General features: G+C 45.4%; 1 protein-coding gene across 1 annotated transcript in view; it reads left to right on the top strand.

The window, feature by feature from the left end:
- Positions 1-22,729, top strand: part of LOC115793663 (echinoderm microtubule-associated protein-like 6) — an 80,853-nt gene that overhangs the window by 4,949 nt on the left and 53,175 nt on the right. The window contains exon 2 of the mRNA XM_030748737.1: positions 17,949-18,108. Within this exon, the coding sequence (XP_030604597.1) occupies positions 17,949-18,108 (160 nt within the window). The remainder of the gene's footprint in view (positions 1-17,948; positions 18,109-22,729) is intronic.

Raw genomic sequence — 22,729 nt, 5'->3', positions numbered from 1 at the left:
AGGTAAAAGTGCTTGGTTGCCTCTGACAGGCTCAGATCATCACTGTGTGTGTTGGACATTAGTATGGAAAGGATCCCTGCAGAGACAAACATGCTCAACACAGAAGCTTCAGTCTGAAATCAGAGTGGGAGGTGAGCTGCTGCAGCAAGATGATGGCATAAAAATGAGTGAGAGTTCAGCAGAGTTACAGACGTGTGCACAGATGAATTATTTGCAGCCAGAAAGAGCAAAATATAAAATCTCTTCTCATGTACATGAAATTCATGTAGCACATCAGTGCTTAATGACTCCAACTGGAGAAACATGAAGTAAACAGACTTTAAAAAAAAAAAAAGGAAGTGTTTTCCTGTCAAACATCTCCCGTTCCAGCGGTCGATGTTCATCTCAAACATGAGCAAAGGTTCAAATAATCAGCTCAGTGTCAGCACAGTAATCCTGGTGAAAGTGCAGTTTTTTCTGCTTCTGGAGCTTTGTGATGTCATAGAGAGGAGATGCAAAGAGCAAAGAAGCCCCACCCACCTGACGTTCAAATCAAGAGGCAGCCAGTCAGAGGACAGGTATCCTAAAGGGGAGGAGCTAAGGCCTTCCGGTGCAGCACTGTACAGCTCTTTGAGACCAGTTTTACCTAGCAACAGGAAGCAACCTCCCACAGCCACCTGCAACCAGTTGGAGAATTCTTATTTTTCCTTAGCAACCAGTGGTTGGCAGGCAGTGTGACTGAGGCTTTAGTTTCAGACAGGACGAATTGATGAGCGGCACCGAGTCAGGGTGAGAGGCGGAGTCAGGATGAGCGGCACCGAGTCAGGGTGAGAGGCGGAGTCAGGGTGAGAGGCGGAGTCAGGGTGAGAGGCGGAGTCTGGGTGAGAGGCGGAGTCTGGGTGAGGCACAGAAGGATGAGTTTGAACTGCGAGTCATTCGAAGCGGCTCTAGTGGAGCCCATGAATGAAAATACAGAGCTGGACGAGCAGAAGAGGCTTATTTAATGTCTTAGAGTCATTCTTTAAATCACTGCTGCTGTCACCATGATGCGCTTAGTTTAAACAAATCTGAGAGCGGCTCGTCACATGTTCAGTTTAGCAGCAGATGATTATTTTCATCAGTAATTCATCTGCACATTATTTTCATTCTGTCCGTAAAATGTAACAAAAACGTGTCCATGATAAATACTCATCAGTCAGCAGCCCTAAAATCTTCAGTTTGCAGTTTGTTACAACAAAAATCCTCAGAGGCTGTCAAAGATTTGAGAAATCAAACTACAAATCAAACTACTGCTCTACACAAACAATAAGAAAGCATTTACATTTGCATTTGAGTCACTTTGCCAGCGCTGACTGACAGTGACGGAAACAGCAGAATAAAATCATCAGTCACCAGATCAGCAGTTTGAAGCAGCCTGAAGGGAGGAGCTTCCAGTCCAGATATGAATGTATGTGACACAAAAGTACATCACAAGCAAACGGTGAGCTTCCCTGACACATTTGGATTAGCAAACATTTCATCTTCTTTGAGCGGGCGCCTTCACATATGGTGATTATAAATCACTCTATCAGTAGGAAAGGCTGGAAAAACTATCAAAATAAAAGTATAACATTTATGCCCTCCTTCACATGTTCTAAAACTGTCCAGTGGGCTGGATTGGAGTCTTTACTGACCCGAATCTGACCCCCAGACCTTATGTTTGGCACCCCTGCTCTGGTGTGACTGAGCTGGAAAAGTCTCATTTTTAAGTTGCATTACAATCTGTACAGATTTTGGCAATAAAAAGTATTTAATACCCGAACAAGTTGCTTACTTTACCGTAATCCCTCCGATGAAGAAGAAATCCACAAACTTTCCTCAGGGAGGTTCTGCTGGTTCAGATATTTGCTCCGTATTTTCTTGTTATGACACAGAAAGTCCTGATTGATGCCATTTGTGTCGTCTTCCCTGTATTTTACACAGTAAACTTGGGATGTGCCTGAATGCTGACTTTTTTAAATGAGCTGAAATAAACGAGCCTGTCAGAGATGTGATGCAGTCTGACATTCAAAATAATTGTGATTTTTAGTGCTGACTTTTCTTTCATGCCACTTTGGTGCAGTCACTCTGAATCATAACTGCGCCCGCCTGCCTGATGGATCGCTTCAGTAATTGCAGACTCCATGTTGACGCATTAAATCCATGTTGAGTATTTGTGAAAGCGAGAGGGGGGGGCGTCTTTTCCTTTCAATGGCTCTTTCATGGCCGAGGCCTCCCGCGGGGCGATGGGCCTTTATGTTCCTCTGCAGAGAAGCACCAGGCTGCTGCTGAATGGCAGCAATTATCGGGGGCTGGATGCTGCTGCTTCACAGAGCTCACATTTCCAGCACTCTTCAGTTCACTCCAGTTTCACGCTCTTCATCTTTCCTTTGTTTCCACGAGTCCGAATCCGTCTTTAAGGATTTCCCAGCATGCTCTGGCTCCCTGACCTGGTTCAGCATTCAAATTAAAGGTCTGATGTTATTCTTTTCTCCCCAAATTACCTCACACATCACTGAGGGCTCATTAATTCATGAGTCCTACCGATTCATTGAGGACTGCCGAGGTGGTCAGTGAGGCTGTGTTGGTTCTCGGTCACCCAGGTCATGGCAGTCTGAAGGCCAGTGGACTTCTCTTAGGTCCAGCTGAGAGGTGAAACATCTTCAAGACCTAAAAGAAGTCACCTTGGACTCGAGTGCTTGAGATAGTCCTCACTGAATAGAAGAGATCTGTCCCAGCCACCTCCTCCAGCTCTTCTGGGGGGACGCCAAAGCTTTCCCGAGACAGCTATAAGATGAAGGTGATCTTTGGGTTCTTCTCAAAACACCTCAGCTCAGAGGTGTCCGGGAGGCATCCGAGGAAGACGATCCATCTCAACTGCCTCCTTTCCATGTGGAGGAGAAGCAGCTCTGCTCTGAGCTCCTCCTGAATGACTGAGGAAACATGATTTCCACCACTTTTATCTGTGATCGTATTTTTTCAGACCCTCAGACTGTGGCTGGAGGAACATGGAGTGATCTGGAAATAGCCGGGTTCACACCTGACCTCAGGAGTTCTGCTCTCAGAGGCAGTTTTCCCTGATTAGGGTCTCTCGGGGTAGACCGGCTCCGGGTGAGGGCACGGGGGTGCTGTGCTGGGTTCTGCTGTAGAGTTGTGACATCACAACGTTACCGAAGCTGTGACTGTTTGTTTAACTGCAAATCTGAGTGCAGGCAGCACGTTTCTCACCCTGGACTCACCTCGAGCTCTCAGGCTGGCTTTACCATTAAAGACACGAAACACCTACCGCTGTCTACAGCACACAACTTTACATCATCGAATCTGAATTGTTCTGTTATTTATTTATTTTGCACCATTCTGCTGAAGAATGGAGGACCTGATTTTTTTTGGCTCACTTCATGCAGCCTCTCTGTTTCTGCCGTCCTCTGCTTTCTCCTTCCTTTCCTCTCTTGTCCCACTTCCTGTTGGTTGCCTGCAGGCAGAACCTGACCGAACAACTGACACACACACACACACACACACACACACACACACACACACACACACACACACACACACACACACACACACACACACACACAGAGGAAGGACTAAACCAAACCAAAGGACATCATTATGTTTGCTGTGCAGTTTTGATGGTATTTCTGCTTGACTGAGTAAAACAAACTGGTCTTCTGGAGGCAGAGAGGGAGTCCTGTCTCTCTGAAGAATAAACCAGTCCTCATATTTACATCATTAATCAACATGTTTTATTTCCACAGTTTTGCAGCACTTCTGTCTGATGATTTGATACCTGCATCAGATTCATTTCTTATATTGCTTTGACTTCAGAGGCTGTGGCCAGTTACAGCCTGCTGTCTTTCACCATGTGTGATGTCATATGTGTTTGAGGGGAGTATTTTTGTATGCAGGGCCAAGTTTACTTGTATGGTGGTGGCACAGAAACGCATCATTTTCCCTAAATGAGCTGCTTTCAGCTGCTCCCTCTTCACAAGGGGTCCCACATCAGGTTTTACTCTTCCTGATGCAACCTGAAGGGGATTTGTGTCTCCAACCGGAACTGAACCAGCAACCTTTTGCTTACATACCTGATTAATGTAACCCTCTAATGATTAAATAAATCTGGTGTGGTTCCTGATGTTACTCTTTTGCAGTTAACTTTTTAGATGAAGCTCGTGAATAATTAGGTGATTTAACTCGTTAAGCGTCCATGTGGCAGCGGCCTCACAGAGTTCTCCAAGCTAAAGAGGAGCTAGTGGATGCAAACTGAGTTTCTATGCTTATGTAGCCATTAGCTTCCTAAAAGGGTGTCTAACAAGGGTGGCCAGGCTTTAGTCTGATTCCCACCCTTGGATAAAGACTTCCGTTCCTGAAACAAGAATGACTGCTCTCGATTTATCTGAAAAGGAAAGTACCATCATACCACACATCCTTCACTGCCATCTAAAACTGTACAGTTCAGGCAGCATTTAGTACAGTTATAACTCTTGGATAAAAACTGCTTTTGAATCTGTTTGTTTGGGTCTTTGTGGTCCTGAAACATCACAGTTCAGAAGGTGTCCAGAGTGTATATACCTCACAGGTCTGCTTTTTTAAAGATCTATAATGCAAACTTTAACTTTAATCCAGTTTAAACAGGTGAGTTATAGAAACATCCTCCCCCCGTACAGCTGTGATGAAGGCCAGAACAGTTTCTGTATCAGCTGTAAACATGTTTATTTCTGCTGCAAAGGTTTAACATGGGAGTCTATGGGGACCGACTCACTGCTGCCTCTGCTGGACAACAGAGAAACTGCAGGTTCAACACTTCAGTGTTACAGGTGTAACCTGTCAAAATGCTTCTTACCCACACACACACACACACACACACACACACACACACACACACACACACACACACACACGTGTATCCATGTACTTTAACCCCAGCATAACCTGTAAACATGTCTTCACCTTCAGACTGAATGGGTTACAGTACTTATTGTGACAGGTGTGCAGATTTATGTATACACACACACACACACACACACACGGGGATTGTGTTGCTGTTTGTTTTTCCAGGTGAGCATCAGTTTAGTGTCCACAGATGACACAATGTGATGGAAATAGAGATGCACACACACATTAGACACACACAGGGAGCACACACTGTTGTATAAAACCAGCTCTCATGTGTACACACCTGCTAATAAATACATTCAATATATTAATAAATGCCAATGATTTCTCTTAATGTTAGTCATTTATCATGCCCCCAGGAAGATGCTGCCTTCAGTATTAGTGCATCTATAATGATCACAGTGTGTGTATGTATATATATCTGTATGTATACCACCTCCTCCCTAATGGGTGGGCCAGTCTGAACCAAACTCTGCATGAATATCGTCACACATACGGCGATTATTAACAGATATATGTTTAAAAATAAATCCCAGTTGTTTTGATATCTTACATCCATTTCATCATGCCCCTGCGAATGTGACGTTACGTCCATCTTTTATTTACAGTCTGTTCCCAGCCGATGAAACAGATGAGGCTCTGAAAGCTTTCACTCTCCTAGGAGCATGTATTGCTTTAAAAGGAGCAGCCTTACAGTTTTTCTGCAGTGTTTTTGAGATCTTTTCGGGTCTGGTGTCAGACTCTTTAAATTCCCTCTGTGGTGCTGCCACACAGGAGCAACACGGCATCGTGCTGCAGCCCCGTGAAGGGCCCAGTCTGTGTTTGTCCTCTGACCCACAGACAGACGCTTCGCTTCAAACTTTTAGTTTCTCTGTTTCTCTGAGAGTTTCTCAGGGAGTCCTTACAGCAAAGAAAATAAAAACTGTTTCATGCTCTAAGTTAGCTTCTAGATGCCTCTGCTGGCTGAAGGAGTGCAGGATGTCATGCATGTGTTAGCAGAGAGGCAGTCAGTGTGACCCTGCAGGCTCATCATCATCATCATCAACCACTAAACCAACCAGTTGAGCAGCCAGAGCCGCTCATGTAGAGCTGAGGCTAACCAGCAGGGACACCGCAGGCACTAAGAGTGTGTGTGTGTGTGTGTGTGTGTGTGTGTGTGTGTGTGTGTGTGTGTGTGTGTGTGTGTGTGTGTGTGTGTGTGTGTGAGGCAAAGATTAGCTCATTTCCTTCTCAACAAGAAGCACGCTATGCTAAGTGGCAGAGCAGACAGGATGAAGATGAGAGTCTGTGTTGTTGTTAGCAGCTGATTGGTCAGAGAGGCGCTGCTGGCTGTTGTGTGAAGTTCAGATTGCAGCATCTTTGGAGTCTTTTTGTGTCGTTTCTATTTGGGGACTTTTTTGCAGATGTTTTGTATGTTTTGTGGTTGTGTTGGAGTCTTGATTCTCTCTGTTTTGTCTCTTATTTGTTAGCATCGGGGGGGTTTTTGGCTGCTTTGGCTCTCTCTGGATTCTTTGCACAGGCATATATCTGTGTGTCTGTTTGGGTCTTTGAATTGTTTAGTTTATTTGTTGCATATTTCTGTTTCTGTTTTGTGTTTCTTTTTGTCCCTTTTTGCACCTCCTTCTAATGTTTTGGTCATTTTTGGTCTCTTTGTGCTTTTAGCTTTTGTTCCTTTAAGACTTTTGTTTATTTTTGTGCTCATTTTTTTTGTCTTGTTTGGCAGCTTCTGGCATAATTTGCACATTTCTTGTTTTGGGGTTGAATCCCATTGCAACCTTTGTCATCATTTATCCCTCTGTGCTTGTTTTGTGTTTCTTTGTGATGTCTGAAGGAGGCATTTTTGTTTCTCTTTGGGCCTTTAGGTGTCGATTCTTTGAGACTTTTGTGTCTTTTGGTCGTATTTTGCCTGTATTTGAAGTTGTTCCTGGGCTGCACGGTGGAGTTTATATGTTCTCTCTCTGTCGATCAGTCCAAAGACAGCCATGTTGGGTCTCTGTGTGTCAGTGAACAGGTAGCTGAGGTGAAGCCGCAGACAGCTAGCAGCTACAGCCACCTGTGTCACCATCCACCTGTCAGTCAAAGAGGCCACGCCCCCAATAATGCAAACTTTATTATACAGGTGAGTTATAGAAACACCCTCCCCCGTACAGCTGTTATGAAGGGAGAAATTATCCACAGAGACTGAAGCAGTTTCTGTATCAGCTGTAAATGTCGTGTCCAGGATCTCGGACCCGTGTTTTTGAGTTTGTGGACTTTCTGAGGTTTTGTTTTGTTGTTCTGTTTCCTTTAAGTATTATTTATCACGTTTCTGGTTATTTCCTCCCTTTATGTGCTCTCATGTGCTTGCCTCCCTGTGTTGTCAAGTTTGTGTTTGTTTCCCTGGTGATTCACTTCCTGTTTTATTTTGACAGTCTCCTGCTCCGTGTGTTTCGTCTTGTCTCCGTTCCTGTAATTACTTTCAGCTTCCTTTCCACCTGTCCCCTGTTTCCTCGTTACCTTGTGTGTATTCATTCTTCACTTTTCCCTCTGTTCTTTGTCGCGCGCTCCCTCGTGGCTGAGCCTCCTCGTGGTTTTTGGTTGACCTTCTGTAACTGCTTTAATTTACGGTGTTCTGCGAGATCTCACCAATAAAGCTGTTTTTCAGTTTATCTCCTCGTCCTGCATTGTGGGTCCGTTCTCTACATCCCACACAGCCGTACATGATTGATTTCTGCTGGAAAGTTTTCACATGGACGTCTATGGGAACTGACTCACTGTGGCGCCTCTGCTGGACGGCAGAGGAACTGCAGCTCGTTACAGTTGAGCTCTCAGGTGATGCTGTTGGTTGAAAACCTGCAGCTGAACATTTAGGTCACAGAGCTGATGAAGAGAGGCGGGCTGACCGCTGACACATTAAACACTACAGCACATTATGTAAAATATGCCCCCACGGGTCGTTCAGTAATCCATCCGCGATCGGCACGCATGCACCGATAATTAAAGCTAATTCTGAGTTCTCGATAAATGAATGGTGGCATTCGCCTTCTGATCGAGTAAGAAGCAACTGGGTTGAGCTCGGCTGCTTTTACTGTCCAGATCGCTGCTCAATGACTCATGAAAAGAAGAGGGAATAATTCCTCGAAGGCTCTTTTATTTCGTGCTTTTGTGCATTTGACAGACTGTTAATGGCAGCAGCAGCAGCACAGACCTGGTGGCTCTGTGGATTCACAGCTCACTGGTCTTCATTAAAATGATGACTAAGAAATTATCTGTCCAGCATCCCACCGCCGATCTGCCCCGCAGCCGCCAATGTTCCCACGATCTGTTGGCACTTGCACACACTGAAACACACACAGATTTACTCAAAGCTCTCAGGGTGTTATGTCACTCTGCAGCTCTGCAAGGTCTGGAAACTGAATTTAAGCTTCTTATTGTGAGGAGAGGAAAAGAAGCTGAACTCCTTACGTGACAGCAGGTTTTCTTTCCTCCCTCAGTTCCTCTGTTTTTAACCCAACAGCAGCTTTTTGGGCAACGGGACCCTCAGCAGGCTCCCTCAGTCTGGGAGCCTGCTGAGGGTTTTCCACCAGAAAGCACATCGTCATTTCTTGTTGAATAGATTTGTTTCAAGCAGCACTTCACTTCTCGATTACACGACCGAACAGCTCGCTGAAAAATTTCCCCCAAAGCGCCGATCGGATGCTGTGCTGCTCAAACCGAAACTTTCTCTCCGATTTTCCAGCTGAGCTCAGCGAGTAAATCGTCTGTTTTCATCACAACAACAAACCTCAGTGCTGAGAGCGAGAGGGCGGCAGGTTGTTAGTCGGTGGCTTTGTGTTTATCAGTTGCCACCAGCGTGTCCCGGGTTTGAAGACTGGTTTGGGTTTGGACTCGGTGATGTTTGGTCTCAGTGTGTAATAAATATCACGGCAGCCAACTCGCGTGCTTCAAATATGTTAAAGTTTACCTGCTCTGCTTGTTTCCAGCTCAGTGTTTTGATTATTGGCCTCTCCCAAAGCAGCTTAGCATGACTCACAGTTCAAAGTAGGCCTTCTTTTTCGTATCTTCTCGGCTTCGGTGTCTGAAACAAGCTGCTTAAGCTCCTCTCTCTGAAATCTAGCTTTCTTCTGATTGGCTGCACCTGCCAAACAGCAGGTCATTGGGGCGTCTGTGCTCTCTGTGACATCATACAGACCCTCCTTCTTCTTCTTTTTCCTAAACTGAGTGTTTAGAGCGGTCTGCAGCCGGAGTTTTTGGAATTACACTGACCTCATTATTTGAACCTTTGTCCATGTTTCATATGAACATCCACCGCTGGAACGGTGACAGGAAACCAAGGAAAGCAGCACAGATCCAGTTTAATGCGCTTCCTCTGTCTTATTTGCTCCTGATCAGGCTCACCTGTGTTTCCCAGGTGTTTTCCATGTTCCCTGATCATCCCAGTGTGTATATATTGTCTGAAGTTTTCCCGTCTCCTTTGTCGCGTCCTTGTTGTCGCTGCTTCCCGCCCGCTGTGTGCGCGCCATCTGTGTTTATTTCTGATCCAGTGAGTTTTGTAATTTGTTCTGCCGGCCCGTCCAGCTCTGTCCCGAGTTTCCAGCAAATAAAGCTGATAAGTTCCTGCGCTGGGGTCCTCACCTGCCGGCCACAGCGTAGTTCATGGCAGATGGGGTCTTTCTTTAACTGATAATTAGCTGTTTGTTATTTACTGACAGGCCCCGAAGTCATAAAATCTTTTATTTTCACCGTAGATGATATTAGGTAGAGTTTCCAGTTTCCTTCAGTTGTCCAGGCTTCATTTTCTGGGCTGAAGACCAAGAATTACAAAGCAAAAGCAAAACTTACACAGAACCAAATATGGTCATTATTTTATAACCACTCTGCAACCAACAATTAATAATAACATACAGCTCCACCCATTTTCTTCTGCTTATCCTTTTTGGGGTTGTGGGTGTGGGGGTGGGGGTGGAGCCTATCCCAGCTATCACAGGGCGAGAGGCAGGGTACACCTGGACAGGTCGCCAACTTATAGCAGGGCTAACACACAGAGACAGGCAACCATTCACACTCACACCTATGGCCAATTTAGACTCACCAGGTAACCTGCCCCCACTAACTGCATGTGTTTGGACTGTGGGAGGAACCCGGAGAACCCACACAGACACGAGGAGAACATGCGAACTCCACAGAGAGGTTTGAAATGACCTGACTGTGACTCAGCTGGGTTCTCGGCCGTATCTCAGATGCTTCGAGTTGGATTGTTTTAAAGAGGTCAGATCAGAATGGAGGCTGTCACGTGTTACTGGGAGGGGCTTTCATTTCCACTGGATTTGGTCTTGAATGGTTTCAAATCTGGACTCATTTGTTGGATTAAAACATTTTGTCTGGAGGCTGTTTAACCATAAACATGCAGTTATTTAAATGTAAGAATCTGTAGGTAGCAGCTGGAGAGGAGTCCAGATGGTTTATGAAAACATTATTATAGCGACTCCTCAGAGTTATCCATGCAAGGTCGAGTGGGGGAAACAAGCTTTTGTTGCTTGATGCATAAACACACACACGCGTTCTGGGAGGAGGAGTTCCTCTGGGCTATTTATAGAAGCTGGCCTGATTTCACCACCTGCTATAAATAAACTCACCTACACTCATTTTACTCTGAGCTGCGTGTCTGGCTGTTTACCAGAATTAAAAGCAGCACGTACTGTAGTCGTGAGGAGGTCAAAGGTGAGGGCTCCTCCGAGCCTGAGCTGATGATGGAGGACGGGGAGAGGAATCAGACACAGGAGGATGGGGATGGAGAGGATTGTTTCAGTAGCAGCGTTGTGAACACAAACAGGAGAAACATGGATGATTTCTTTGACTGAGTGGCCGCTCGCTGCTGCTGTGAGGCTGTTTTTGTGTCTGTTTTCTGCTCTTTTAGGGGTTTCTGATTGGTTTAATCAGAAGGTTATGAACAGATTTGCACAAATATCTTACCAGAGGTTGGCTCGGCCACAGACGGTTTTTAATAGATGGTTGCAGCCACTGTGCTGTCGCTCATCGGTTAACGGAGTCCTGTTTTTGATGGGTTGATCTGAGCGTTTCGTGGCCACCGCCTTAGTTTTTTAAAACCAGGTGTTAGGAGCTCCGGGAGCTGCGTGCTCGTACCTGCTTCCCCGTCCTTTCTGACTCAGGACCATGATTTCCAAAACAAACATCATGTTTTATTCAGTGTGACCTGAAACTAGTGACTGAGACCATAAACTCATCAGGACAGTGTTCACAGACGTCACAGATTAAATGAGCAGATGGCTCATTCTTCCATAGACTTCTGTTCAGGTTTCTCACATGACTTCCTGTGAACACTGCTCGAACGCTGTCTGCCATGTTGGCCATCATACAACCGCCAGTTGCTAGGGAAAAATGTGGATTCCCTGAGTGGTTGGTGAGCGGTTCCTGGAGGTTTCAGACTCACTGGATGAAATCTGTTGCAAAGAAAATGCTGCACCAAAAGCCTCCCAGTGATCTCTTTGGTTGACTGTAATTTTTCACGTTGTTCTGCAAATACTGCCCAATCATTTGCCCAGTGGTTGTAAAACTTGAAAAAACACACTGCAAACTGGAAACGGAGAACATTCGCCTTCAAAGTAAAAGTTGGGCCTTTTGAAACATGTTGGTTGCAGCACTGAGGGCACAACTTTTACTTTGAAGGCGAACGTTCTCCATTATGCGTCGCACTTTTCATGCTTGGAGACGAGCTGCACGCTGTTTGTAGACAGTTTCATCACTTCCATTCAAACTACGACCTCTGGTTGCCAGATGGTTGCAGACCGGTCTCTCAGCCTGTGTGACTCGGGCCTTATTCACTTGATCGTCACTGTGATTTTCATATGTCCAAAATGGCTTACAAGTTAAGGTCACAGGGTCAGTGGTCACATGTCTGCCAAACCTCAATACAATCTACACTATTTTCCAAACACAGGAGTCGCCCCCTGCTGGTAGTTACACAGAATGCAGTCTTAGGCACCTCAGCAGTGGCTTCACTTTGTTATAACAGCATTTTAAGGCTAAATAAGGTAATAAAGTAATTTAAGACTTGTTGTGGGTTTGTGGGTATTTTTCTTACAAGTTTGTGTGCAGTGATTCCATCAAAGATAATAAAGCAGTTCATGGGAAACATCAGCTGACTGCAGCAGCTACAGTAAACTGCATGAATGCACAGGTACCTTCTGTGGTTATTATTAACAACAGCTCATCTAAACTATGAAGATGCTGTTGGACATGCTCAGCTGATATGTGCACACTTATTTCCACTAGTTAAGGCAGACTAAATCATTCACTGCTGAATGCAAACAGGGTTAAAAAGCCTTTGGTGATCTCCAGCTCATTACCTTCTCATCATGCTGGAAGTGGGAAATAAATAAATCTCCTGTTTCTCTCTCTGCAGAGCCGCTCTTACCTCACACATATTCATCCCCTAATCATAAATCGACCCTGTGCTGTAATATGTGAGAAGCATCATCATCATCATCATCATCATCATGTCCTTTGATGGATGGATGAACATTTGGCCACACAAATATACGGTAGAAAGGATGCCAATTAAATTGGAATGAGCACACATCCTCCAATGAATAGTGTAAATGCCATATGAATAATAAATTAACTGGCTCTGTGTGTGTGTGTGTGTGTGTGTGTGTGTGTGTGTGTGTGTGTGTGTGTGTGTGTGTGTGTGTGTGTGTGTGTGTGTGTGTGTGTGTGTGTGTGTGTTCAGTTCCAATTAATTCCTATGATGAACGTTTCCCAGATTGCCTCTTTTCAGTCAGATTTCCCCGCTGGCAGCAGCAGCCGCTTCGCTTTTCTCTGACATCTCTTTGATCTGCAGGAAACAGACGATGATGCTCTTTTACACTTTAAATTAAAATAATCTGTCACTTATTCCACCATCAGGCTGGATATTTAGGAAACATAATTGAATTTTAGGGAAATATGTAGCACCACCTTCAGGTGAAACATCTTGAAGGACGGCAGCGTTGTTCATTTCTGTTTAAAATATGTCGTAATTCACTGCAGGTCCCTCTAGTGGCCATACCAGTGACTGCCATCATTCAGCACCATTATATTAGTGATGCAAAATGTCAAATGTATTCATAGACAACACACGTATGAAGTCCACTTGATAAAACTTAAAGGTGCAGTGTGCAACTTTTTCTATGCTTTCTATCAAATTGGTCCTGGGTGAGGGGCCAGACAAAGAACAAGGAACAGTTTAGGCTTGCTGGGGCCCCACCCTGGAGCCAGGCCTGGGGAGAGAGCTCGAGGGAAAGCGTCTGGTGGCCGGGCATTAGCAGCCAAAGAGGAGACATGGGCCCGCCCTCCTGTAGGCCCACCACCTGCAGGAGAAATCGTAGGGTTTGGGTGCAGAGTGTGTCCTCCACACAAAGAGGATGTTAGTTGAACCTCAGATCCAAGAGGAACAACGCTGGACCAGCTCTTCATCTTCTCGAGGATATTGGAGTGTATGCGGGAGTTTGCCCATCCAGTCTACATGTGTCCCTCGGGGTATCTTGTGGGAGGTCCTGTGGGAGTATGGGGTGTCTGGCGCCCGTTGCTGTGGCCCATTCAGTCCCTGTACAGCCGCAGTGAGAGCTTGGTCCGTATTGCCGGCAATCAGTCGGACTCGTTTCCTGTGGGTGTTGGACTCCATCGGGGCTGCCCTTTGTCACCGATTCTGTTCATAATTTTTATGGACAGAATTTCTAGGCGTAGCCATGTGGCGGAAGGAGGCCTCAGAGTCTCATCTCTGCTCTTTGCAGATGATGTGGTCCTGTTGGCTTCATCAGGGGGGGCCTCCAGCTCGCAGGGGAACGGTTCACAGCTGAGTGTGAAGCAGTCGGCATGAGAATCAGCACCTCTAAGTCTGAGGCCATGGTCCTCAGCCGGAAAAGGGTGGAGTGCCCTCTCCGGCTCAGGGACGAGTTGCTGCCCCAGGTGGAGGAGTTCAAGTATCTCGGGGTCTTGTTCACGAGTGACGGGAGAAAGGAGCGGGAGATTGACAGATGGATCTGTAACGTGCTTTAACTGTGAGTGATGCAGACCCTTTTTCCACCGACTGAGTGCCGTTGCCCATATTTGAACCGTTCAGCGTTTTTTCCACTGTGAACGCACTCAGTGCTCGGCTGAAAAATGGGTTCAACTCTGGCACCGCAAGCTAGCTGGTCTGGAACCAAGACCCTGTGACAAAACCGGCAGAAGGGCGTGACTCTGCCATCTCAACATAGAGATTTCTACCACTGTTTCACTGCATGGTGTGTATTACAGGAGAAAAGTGAAGCGATTTTCACGGCTGTGAATTAGGTTGGGCTCTAAGGCTGAACTTGCTGCTTTGTATCAGTTCATATCACAGATAAAAGGACACAAAGTGCGTACTTGTCGTCTTGCTCTAATCGCTGTCTGTGTTTCCCTCTGTGCTGCACACAGATGCTGCAGTACTTTGGTTTGGACCCTAAAACGTATTTGCAGCACAGAAAGGAGAGCGTGTTCTCCCACGTTTGTGCGCTTCAGCTTTGTGTCCAGACGAGGACCCGCCCACACTCATACGTAAAGGAGCAGTTCACAGAAACGCGGACTCGTTCTTAAGCGTTTCGCCAGTTCACTGGAACCGACACCAGCACTGGCACGAGCACCGGCACCTCGGCGGTGGAAAAGTAGCAACTGTGCATGACAGAATAACAGGTTAGAATCAGAGTCAGAACTACATTACACCAAGTTTGTACACAAACAAGGATAATATAATATAATATAATATAATATAATATAATATAATATAATATAATATAATATAATATAATATAGGGTTAGCCCTGTGTATCCTACCTCTCGCCCTATGACAGCTGGGATAGACTTTTATCCAGTTTTGAATTTGAATTGTTACAGATATCTGCTGCACGCTTGTAATTTTCTCTGAAGTGTTTGGAAAACCTAAAATCATTGTAAAAATGTTGCTAAATGTTGCTTTAAAGAGTAAATCTACTAATTAAAAGCATAATATATATGTGCAGAAATAATATACCAATCATTCACTCATGGCTTTGTCCTCTGCCAAATGTTTGGACACACACACACACACACACGCACACACACCCCTCTGCAGGTGAATCATTTAATAATCACATCATCGGTGCTGCACACTCTGCTGCCAAACTCACAGCAGTTTATTATTAGCAGCTCATAAAATCAGTGCAGTTTCTATAAATAACCACACAACACTTCAGTGTGTGTGGGCTTGTGTTACTCATGATGTGAGGCCATAAATCTGTTAATGGAGTCACACTGAGGGGACCGAGCCTGAGTCCTCTGAGTCACTCAGCTGAGACGGACACTGAAAGCGTGAGAATGGAGATGAAAGAGGAACTCTGAAGATACAAAGACAGAAACAACACAAAAACATCATGTTTTGCTCCTCCCCCTTCAGCTCATTAAGCCCATTTTTGACGAGTTTTGAAGGTCGACGTGTCAATCATAAAGCAGCCTCGCTCTGAATCACAGCTGGTTTTATTCAGTAAGACCTTAAACCAGCAGCTGAGACCAGAAACTCATCAGGAAGGAGTTCCCGGAGCTCAGAGATCAGCTGAGCAGGATGCTCGTTTCTGTCCAATCAGACTGTTTGGTTATTGTAACGGCATGAGAACCACCGGACTGAAATACTGCTACTAATAACCATAATTAAGTAGAACTAATAATTAAATTTAGTGTAACTGCTCACTCACAGAGTCTATGGACAAACCCAAAGAGGTTCCTGTGAGCTCAGCTGGACTTCATCCCTCTGATGAATTAGCTCTGAATTAGTGAATGTGCTCATAGGATTATGATTGTGTGTGTGTGTGTGTGTGTGTGTGTGGTGTGTGTGTGTGTGTGTGTGTGTGTGTGTGTGTGTGTGTGTGTGTGTGCGTCTGTCTCTGTGTGGGAGAGTTTTAGACCTTCATGGGCTGTTTGGGTGGTTTTAGTTTGCAGGTCAGAGGTCAGAGGTCAGAGGTTGGGCCCAAACATACACATAGGGTAACGCTTTGAATCCTGGTGTTTTGAAAACAGGTGTGACATGTGAGGCGTGGATCTGACTGCAGCCCCACCCTCTGTGGTGAAAGATGTGACTGACAGACTGTCAGTGACATGTCAGTACCTTAAGATGGCAATGCTTCACTCACTAGGACCCAAAATGAGCTGCAGAGTCCATAAAGTCATCAGGAAAGTGTTGAGTTCAGCTTTTAAAAGGAATTCAGGTTTAAGGAACTTCATCGCTCCGTCTGTGCTTATGCTGTCTGTGGTGCTGCTGTCTGTGGTGCTGCTGCTAGCACTGCTAACAGCAGCCACATTCAAATGACTCTTAGAGACACAAACCTTTGTGAGGACAGTGAAGAATATTTACCCCCCTCTGTCAGAGCGGGGGTCCTCTGAGGTTCAGCAGGTTCCTGATGAAGATCTGAGCAGGCTGTTTGTCTTCAGACTCCTGTGAGATGGTTAACTTCTACTGAGCCAGAGTGAAACTCTGTAACTGTGCACACACTGTAACACGGTCCCCTTTAAAAATGAAATCATTAAACACTTTCAGTCATTTTGAAATTGCACGCTCATGCACACTAGGACTGAGATAAAATCCTGAGTGAAGAAGACTTGAGGTCGTCAGGTATCATCCAGCAGAGGCGTGTGTTCAGGTGTGTGTGTGTTTTGTGATGTTTGACCTTGGCTCTGTAGTTGTCATGCTCAGTCCTCAGCTCCTGTGCCCTTGGGAATGCAGTCGTCATGGCAACCGCGGCAGCTTGCAGGCTCATTGGCTGGCGGGCTGAGAAGGAAATTCTTAGAGTGTGTGTGTGTGTGTGTGTGTGTGTGTGTGTGTGTAGATACAGTCAGTGGGGCTCCGGGGCTGACACACCTGTTTTATTTCTGCTTCTATTATTTCATACACAGTTGCTGCATGTGTCAGACACCTCTACAAGCACTGACCTTTCCTGACTACACACACACACACACACACACACACACACACACACACACACACACACACACACACACACACCACAGTGAAAGTGAATGTCTTGGTTTTGCTGAAGATCAGCTCCCCTGAGCGAACAATTACAATAAATTTGTTCTTGTTGTTAGTGTTGGGCTCCACCTCCGACATTACAAGGAGACACAATAACCTGCTGGTTTTATAAAGATGTAAAACAGCTGGTGTATTTTTAACCATCATGAACCTCTAGAGTCGAAAAACCTGCAGTTCCTCTAATGTCCACTTGAAGCTGACTCCAAAGTGAGTCAGTCCCTGTAAAAACTTCTACAGCTGAAATAAATATTCTGCTCATTTTCAGCTCCATCTTTTTTTTTCTTCCACTCTCCTAAAGTAGCTTTGCATGAGTGAACGTTCAAAACAATCCTTCTTTATCTCAGACTGGGACCTGCTGTCTGAAACAAGCTGCCGCACCCAGAAATCCGGCTTTCTTCTTTCCGGTGACAGCAGGCTAAGCAGAGGATTGCAGGCAGTGCTCTTTGTTTCCGCTCCTTTTCTCGGCCATGTTTTCCTGCTCCTCCTGTGGGATCCAGGTGCTGATCCAGGTGCTGATCCAGGTCCATCCCTGCTGCCTAAAACTCCCCAGCCTGCCCCATTGTGTGCTGAAGGGCAAGTTCTGATAAGCAGGTCGCCAACAAAAGCATGTGTTGGAAATTTGAATTTCCCAAAATGTATCCTGTCCATTCATGTCACAAACACGATCCGAGACCAGGGCCGACCCTGCCGGAGTCCAACACGTGACAGAGAATAAGGAAAAGTGGGACAGGTCAGCTTTAAATAAATGAATTTGTTCAGTCGGGCCGCAGTTTAAGCTGTGATGGATCAGGGTTATTGTTGTTGTTTTAGTACACGAGTGTGTTTTAATGGTAACAGAGGATTTTGTGTTAAGGCCACAGATACCTGAGTAAAGTTTCTGAGTACTTCATCTCCTCTCATAAACTACATAACGTGATAGTGATGCGTCCTCTGATTGGTCGTCACGGTTATCAGTCTCCTCCTGCTCGCCCTTTAACATCTCCCTCTCTTCCCTCAGCCTGGCGCTGCACCCGGAGCGCTCCCTGGTGGCGACGGGTCAGGTGGGGAAGGAGCCGTATGTGTGTGTGTGGGACGCCTTCACCATCCAGACTGTCTCACTGCTGCGAGACGGACACACACACGGCATCGCCTGCCTTGCATTCAGTGCTGATGGACAGGTGACACACACACACACTCTGTATCACCTGGATTTACGTGTAGATTTGCTGGGAATGTAAATGAATGAGACAGCCACATTAATGTCACCCTGTTATTAATTAATAATTGACCTTAAATGTACTGCATGCAGCATAAAGTTACTTAAATAATGAGGCTGTCCCTGATTCTCCTGATATGTGAACGACTTGTGTTGAGTTTTCCATGAACGCTCACTCACACTAACTAATGTTAGCTCAGGAATGGAGTCCACTGATCACCAACATCCCAGCACAACACGGACCCCAATACAAGCTCCACGTAGGGACAAAACACTGGCCAGCTGTCCCCTGGTATGAGGAAGTATGAAAGATGGCCGGCGCTTCTACAGGAGGGCCTGAATCCTGCATTATTTTTGATGGGCACCAGGTCACAGTTCGGGCCACAGTGAATCAAACATCGAGTCCATTTTGTAAATTTTGGTCATTCTGTGTGTCAAAAAGGTGGATTTTGCAGGCTGTGTTTGTTTCTAATGAGTGTGCAGTTTCACAGTCAGATCCTACGGTGGCCCTGAGAGATCAAATTTAAAAAAAAGAAAAAAAAACAGCAAATAGAAAAATGCTGCAAAAGCACATAAAACACAAGAGAAGTGTTTTTGGGGAGACGATAATGTGAAGGGAAGTGACAGGACGTCAGGTTACCGTCTCCCTAAAAACACTTGTGTTGTGTTTTGTGTGCTTTTGCAGCATTTTTCTCCTTACTGCTGATTTCTTATGTTGCAGTGTGTTTGACCTCTCAGGGCCACCATACAATCTGGGTTAGATGCATCTTTGTCCGTGGGACCCCTCACACAGTTTGTGATGTGGGATCTGATTCAATAAGCAGACCTCTGAGTCTGAGCGTGGATGTGTCCTAGAGGGGATGGTTTTTAGGATTTCTGCTTTAAAAATGTGGTGTGAACATTCAGTCATCCATCAGGACTGTGGGCAGTTAATTTTTCTGCAACGATAATGAAGCAAAAATGTTCATCAGGGTCGGTCAGAGCCCGATAATGAATCTTTGCTCCTGGAGCCTGTCCAGAGGTCAGTGAAATATGATCTGATGGGGGAGCAAACCTTTGTGTGTGTGTGTGTGTGTGTGTGTGTGTTCAGCAGAGGGTTTCAGTCATTGAAGGACACTCCTGCATCAACCTAAAGGTCAGAGAAGAATAACACAGTGAGAGGAGGAAGGAGGGGGAGGAAAGGGAGAGGAAGAGTGATGGAAAAGGGCAGAGTAAGCTGAGAGCTGCGTGAGTTGTAGGAGGAGGACGATAATAAGGATAATGATCGTCATCCATCACTTTGCTTCGGTAATTTAAGGTCAAAGGTGGAAAATGAGGGCGGTGCAACCCACCTTATGTCCAAAAACCACACACGGCACCAACGTTGGAGCCTTTTCTGTACAAGCTGAACACCACCACACACCACGCTGTCAGAGCCTAATCCAGCACAGCTCCCAATGCTTTTCTTCGTCTGGCACAATCCAACTCAGTGGAGTTATGGTTGCAATAACACACAGTTTTAAATAAGCAGAGTAGTTAAACTGTCATTGTTTTAAATTCTGGAGATAGTTTCCCTCATTTCAGCTGATTCGATCTGCTTTGAAACCTTAAACTGGGGTAACATTAAGTCGAGGGTCGGGATTTTTGGCTGTTTGTGTGATAAATTTGACTATTAAGATGTGTTAATTGTTAATATTTGAACGGTGATCATGTGTAGACTTTTTCCCACGGGTTGTCCATGTAATGACGTTGGCATCCACCTGACTCTGCCTCGAGCTTCCCGGACTTTTTGGGCCTTTTTTTAGTCTAATCAAATTCCCCGGAGCTGTAATCCAGGATGCAGACGCTCCACTTTTTCCTCTCATTGATTGTCTCATTGTGCTGCTGACCTAAATGTAGCACGGGACATGCATACACATCTCTCTGCATGTTTGATTTCACTCATCTGTGTGTGTGTGTGTGTGTGTGTGTGTGTGTGTGTGTGTGTGTGTGTGTGTGTGTGTGTGTGTGTGTGTGTGAGTGTGAATAGTTTCCTCTTGCAGCCACCTGCAGTGCTGGAGTTCATTTATACGCCTTCTTTTTCCATCCCGCTGACTCTACTGTGACTCACTCCACCAAACAAACACACTCGGAGTCGCGCTGAGTTTACTGGCAGCATCGTGTTTGACAGCAGTGTGACAGACACCAAACCCGGTGTCATGTTAACGCATTCCAATGACTTCAGGCGGCCCCCCCCATCTCTTCGGTTCCCTCCCGACATGTCAGTCATCCCGCGGCTGGTAAAATGAAAGCCAGCACAGCCTGTCGTCACAAACCGACAGATAAAATAACCCTGGCTGTGAGTGGGCGGCACGCTCAGTAAATAAACAGTTTTTCAGCAACTGAAATCAATAAGAAAATCAATAGAGTCAGAATGAGAACACGCTGATTGATAAGTAAAATGATTGTTTAGACTTCACACCCAATATGATATGAGAACATGTTACAGAGACCTCCTGAGCAAGCGAAAAGGTGGTGTATCAATAAAGCATTGTCTGTATAATATATATAGACAGTGTGTATTGTTTGTGGATAAACAGTTACAGGAAGTGGTTGGGTGGAGGTGGCGGTGCTTTATTGATTTTCACTAAAGAATAAAAAAATGATAGTGTTGGGGCTCAGGCAGTTCCTTCTTTTTGGTATAACTTCCCCAGCCTTAGAAAACACTCTTACAGAGGACTGAAGAAGCAGGTGCGCTGAAACTAAAGCTCTAAAGTGTACAGGTGAGGATCCACGTGCTTCTGATTATACCGCTATAACAGTGGATCGGACCACCCACAACACTTCCTCTATTTCCCACGTCTTCTTCACCAACTCAGCGACTCGAATCGCAGAATGAGGCAGTCACGTGAGTTCAGAACCGGGGCCTCGCTTGGCTTTTGTCACGTGATATTCTGGGAAAAAAAAACGGGGGGCCGACACCATAGCTTCATTTGGACACGCCCCTTTCACTATTGGCTCTCACTGCGGTATCGTATCACTTCCTGTTCAGGAGGACCGTGGTGTTTTGCTGTATGAACTGTGTAGGTTGATTTATCTGGGTGACGACATATTTCAGTGTAATCTGCACGTTCTTTATCCAAAGCGCACTCTCTGCTGAATCACCTGTATTCACATTATTCACTTTATTTGTTTTTAGAAATTCGCTAGCTTAGCTCAACTAGTAGCTTAGCTCTTAGCCGACTCACTACCAGCATGGCTTCTTCTCCTGTCTCTCCTGCACTTTCCTGCTCTGGGTGTCACATGTTTAGTTACTCCTCGGCCTCGTTTAGCAGTAACGGTACTTGTAATAAATGTAGTCTGTTTGTAGCTCTGGAGGCCAGGCTTTCTGAATTGGAGACTGGGCTCCGCACCCTGGAAAATCCTGTATCTAGCCAGGCCCCTGTAGTGGATGCAGACCATGGTAGCTTAGCCGCCGTTAGCTCCCCCCCAGCAGATCCCGAGCAGCAGGGAAAACAGGCCGGCTGGGTGACGGTGAGGAAGCCTGAAGCTTCTCTCCTCCTGCCATCCCCCCAAAACCCCATCCCCACAGAGTCGGTGCCTGCTCCCAGACCACCAAAAAACAAAGCTAAAATCAGCAAAAAAACTAAGCATAAAAATTCAAAAACGATAAATAATACAGCTTCCTCAACTGCACCAAAGAATAAAACAATTAAATGTGGATTATTAAACATTAGTCCCTGTTGGTAAATGATTTATTAATTGATCAGCATATTGATTTATTCTGCCTTACAGAAACCTGGTTACAGCAGGATGAATATGTTAGTTTAAATCAGGGGTGCCCAATATGTCGTTTGCGATCTACTGGTCGATCGCAAGAGGAGTGCAGGTAGATCGCATGGAACTCCCAGTGAAGTTGGGGAAAAAATGTAGATCGCATGGCACCCTACGCATGTGCATTTAACCACGCTAGATTTGCTTTGACCACTTTAACAAGCTGCCGTGTTGCAAAGCTAGCCTCCAGTTTGTTTTAAACAAAACTGAAGAAAGGAAAGGCTATAAAAATGAGTTCTGTAGCCGGTCCAACTAAGAAACCCAAAACTTACCACTTCCATACGGAATGGGAGGAGGATTTTTTTTTTTTTTCTCACGATGTCATATTTGAAGTGCGTTTGCCTCATCTGTCAGAGCACCATTGCTATTCCGAAGAAGGGAAACGTAGAGCGGCATTTTCGGACGGTCCACAAAAACTATGACATTGACTTTCCTCATTGGACTAAGGTAACAAAAATGAATGTACACAGTTGAATTGTGAAATGTGGGTTAATGCAGTTATGCAAGACAAACTAATATGTGTTATAGATGAAATTTAAATTCAATTAAAATATACTTTATCCTAAAAGCACAAAATATGCAATAATAATAATTTAAATAATATAAAATAAATATGCGTTTTGCATTTTTATTGTAGGTAGATCCTTTTGGCTTGGTCATCTTTCAAGTAGCTCGCAAGCTGAAAAAGTGTGGGCACCACTGGTTTAAATGAATCAACACCCCCGAGTCACAGTAACTGTCAGAATGCTCGGAGCACAGGTCGAGGAGGAGGAGTAGCTGCAATCTTCAAT

This window comes from Archocentrus centrarchus, chromosome 15, assembly GCF_007364275.1.
Source record: "Archocentrus centrarchus isolate MPI-CPG fArcCen1 chromosome 15, fArcCen1, whole genome shotgun sequence".
NCBI classification, from domain to species: Eukaryota; Metazoa; Chordata; class Actinopteri; order Cichliformes; family Cichlidae; genus Archocentrus; species Archocentrus centrarchus.
Note: the sequence above shows the minus strand (reverse complement) of the source record. Positions and strands in the feature narration are given on the sequence as shown.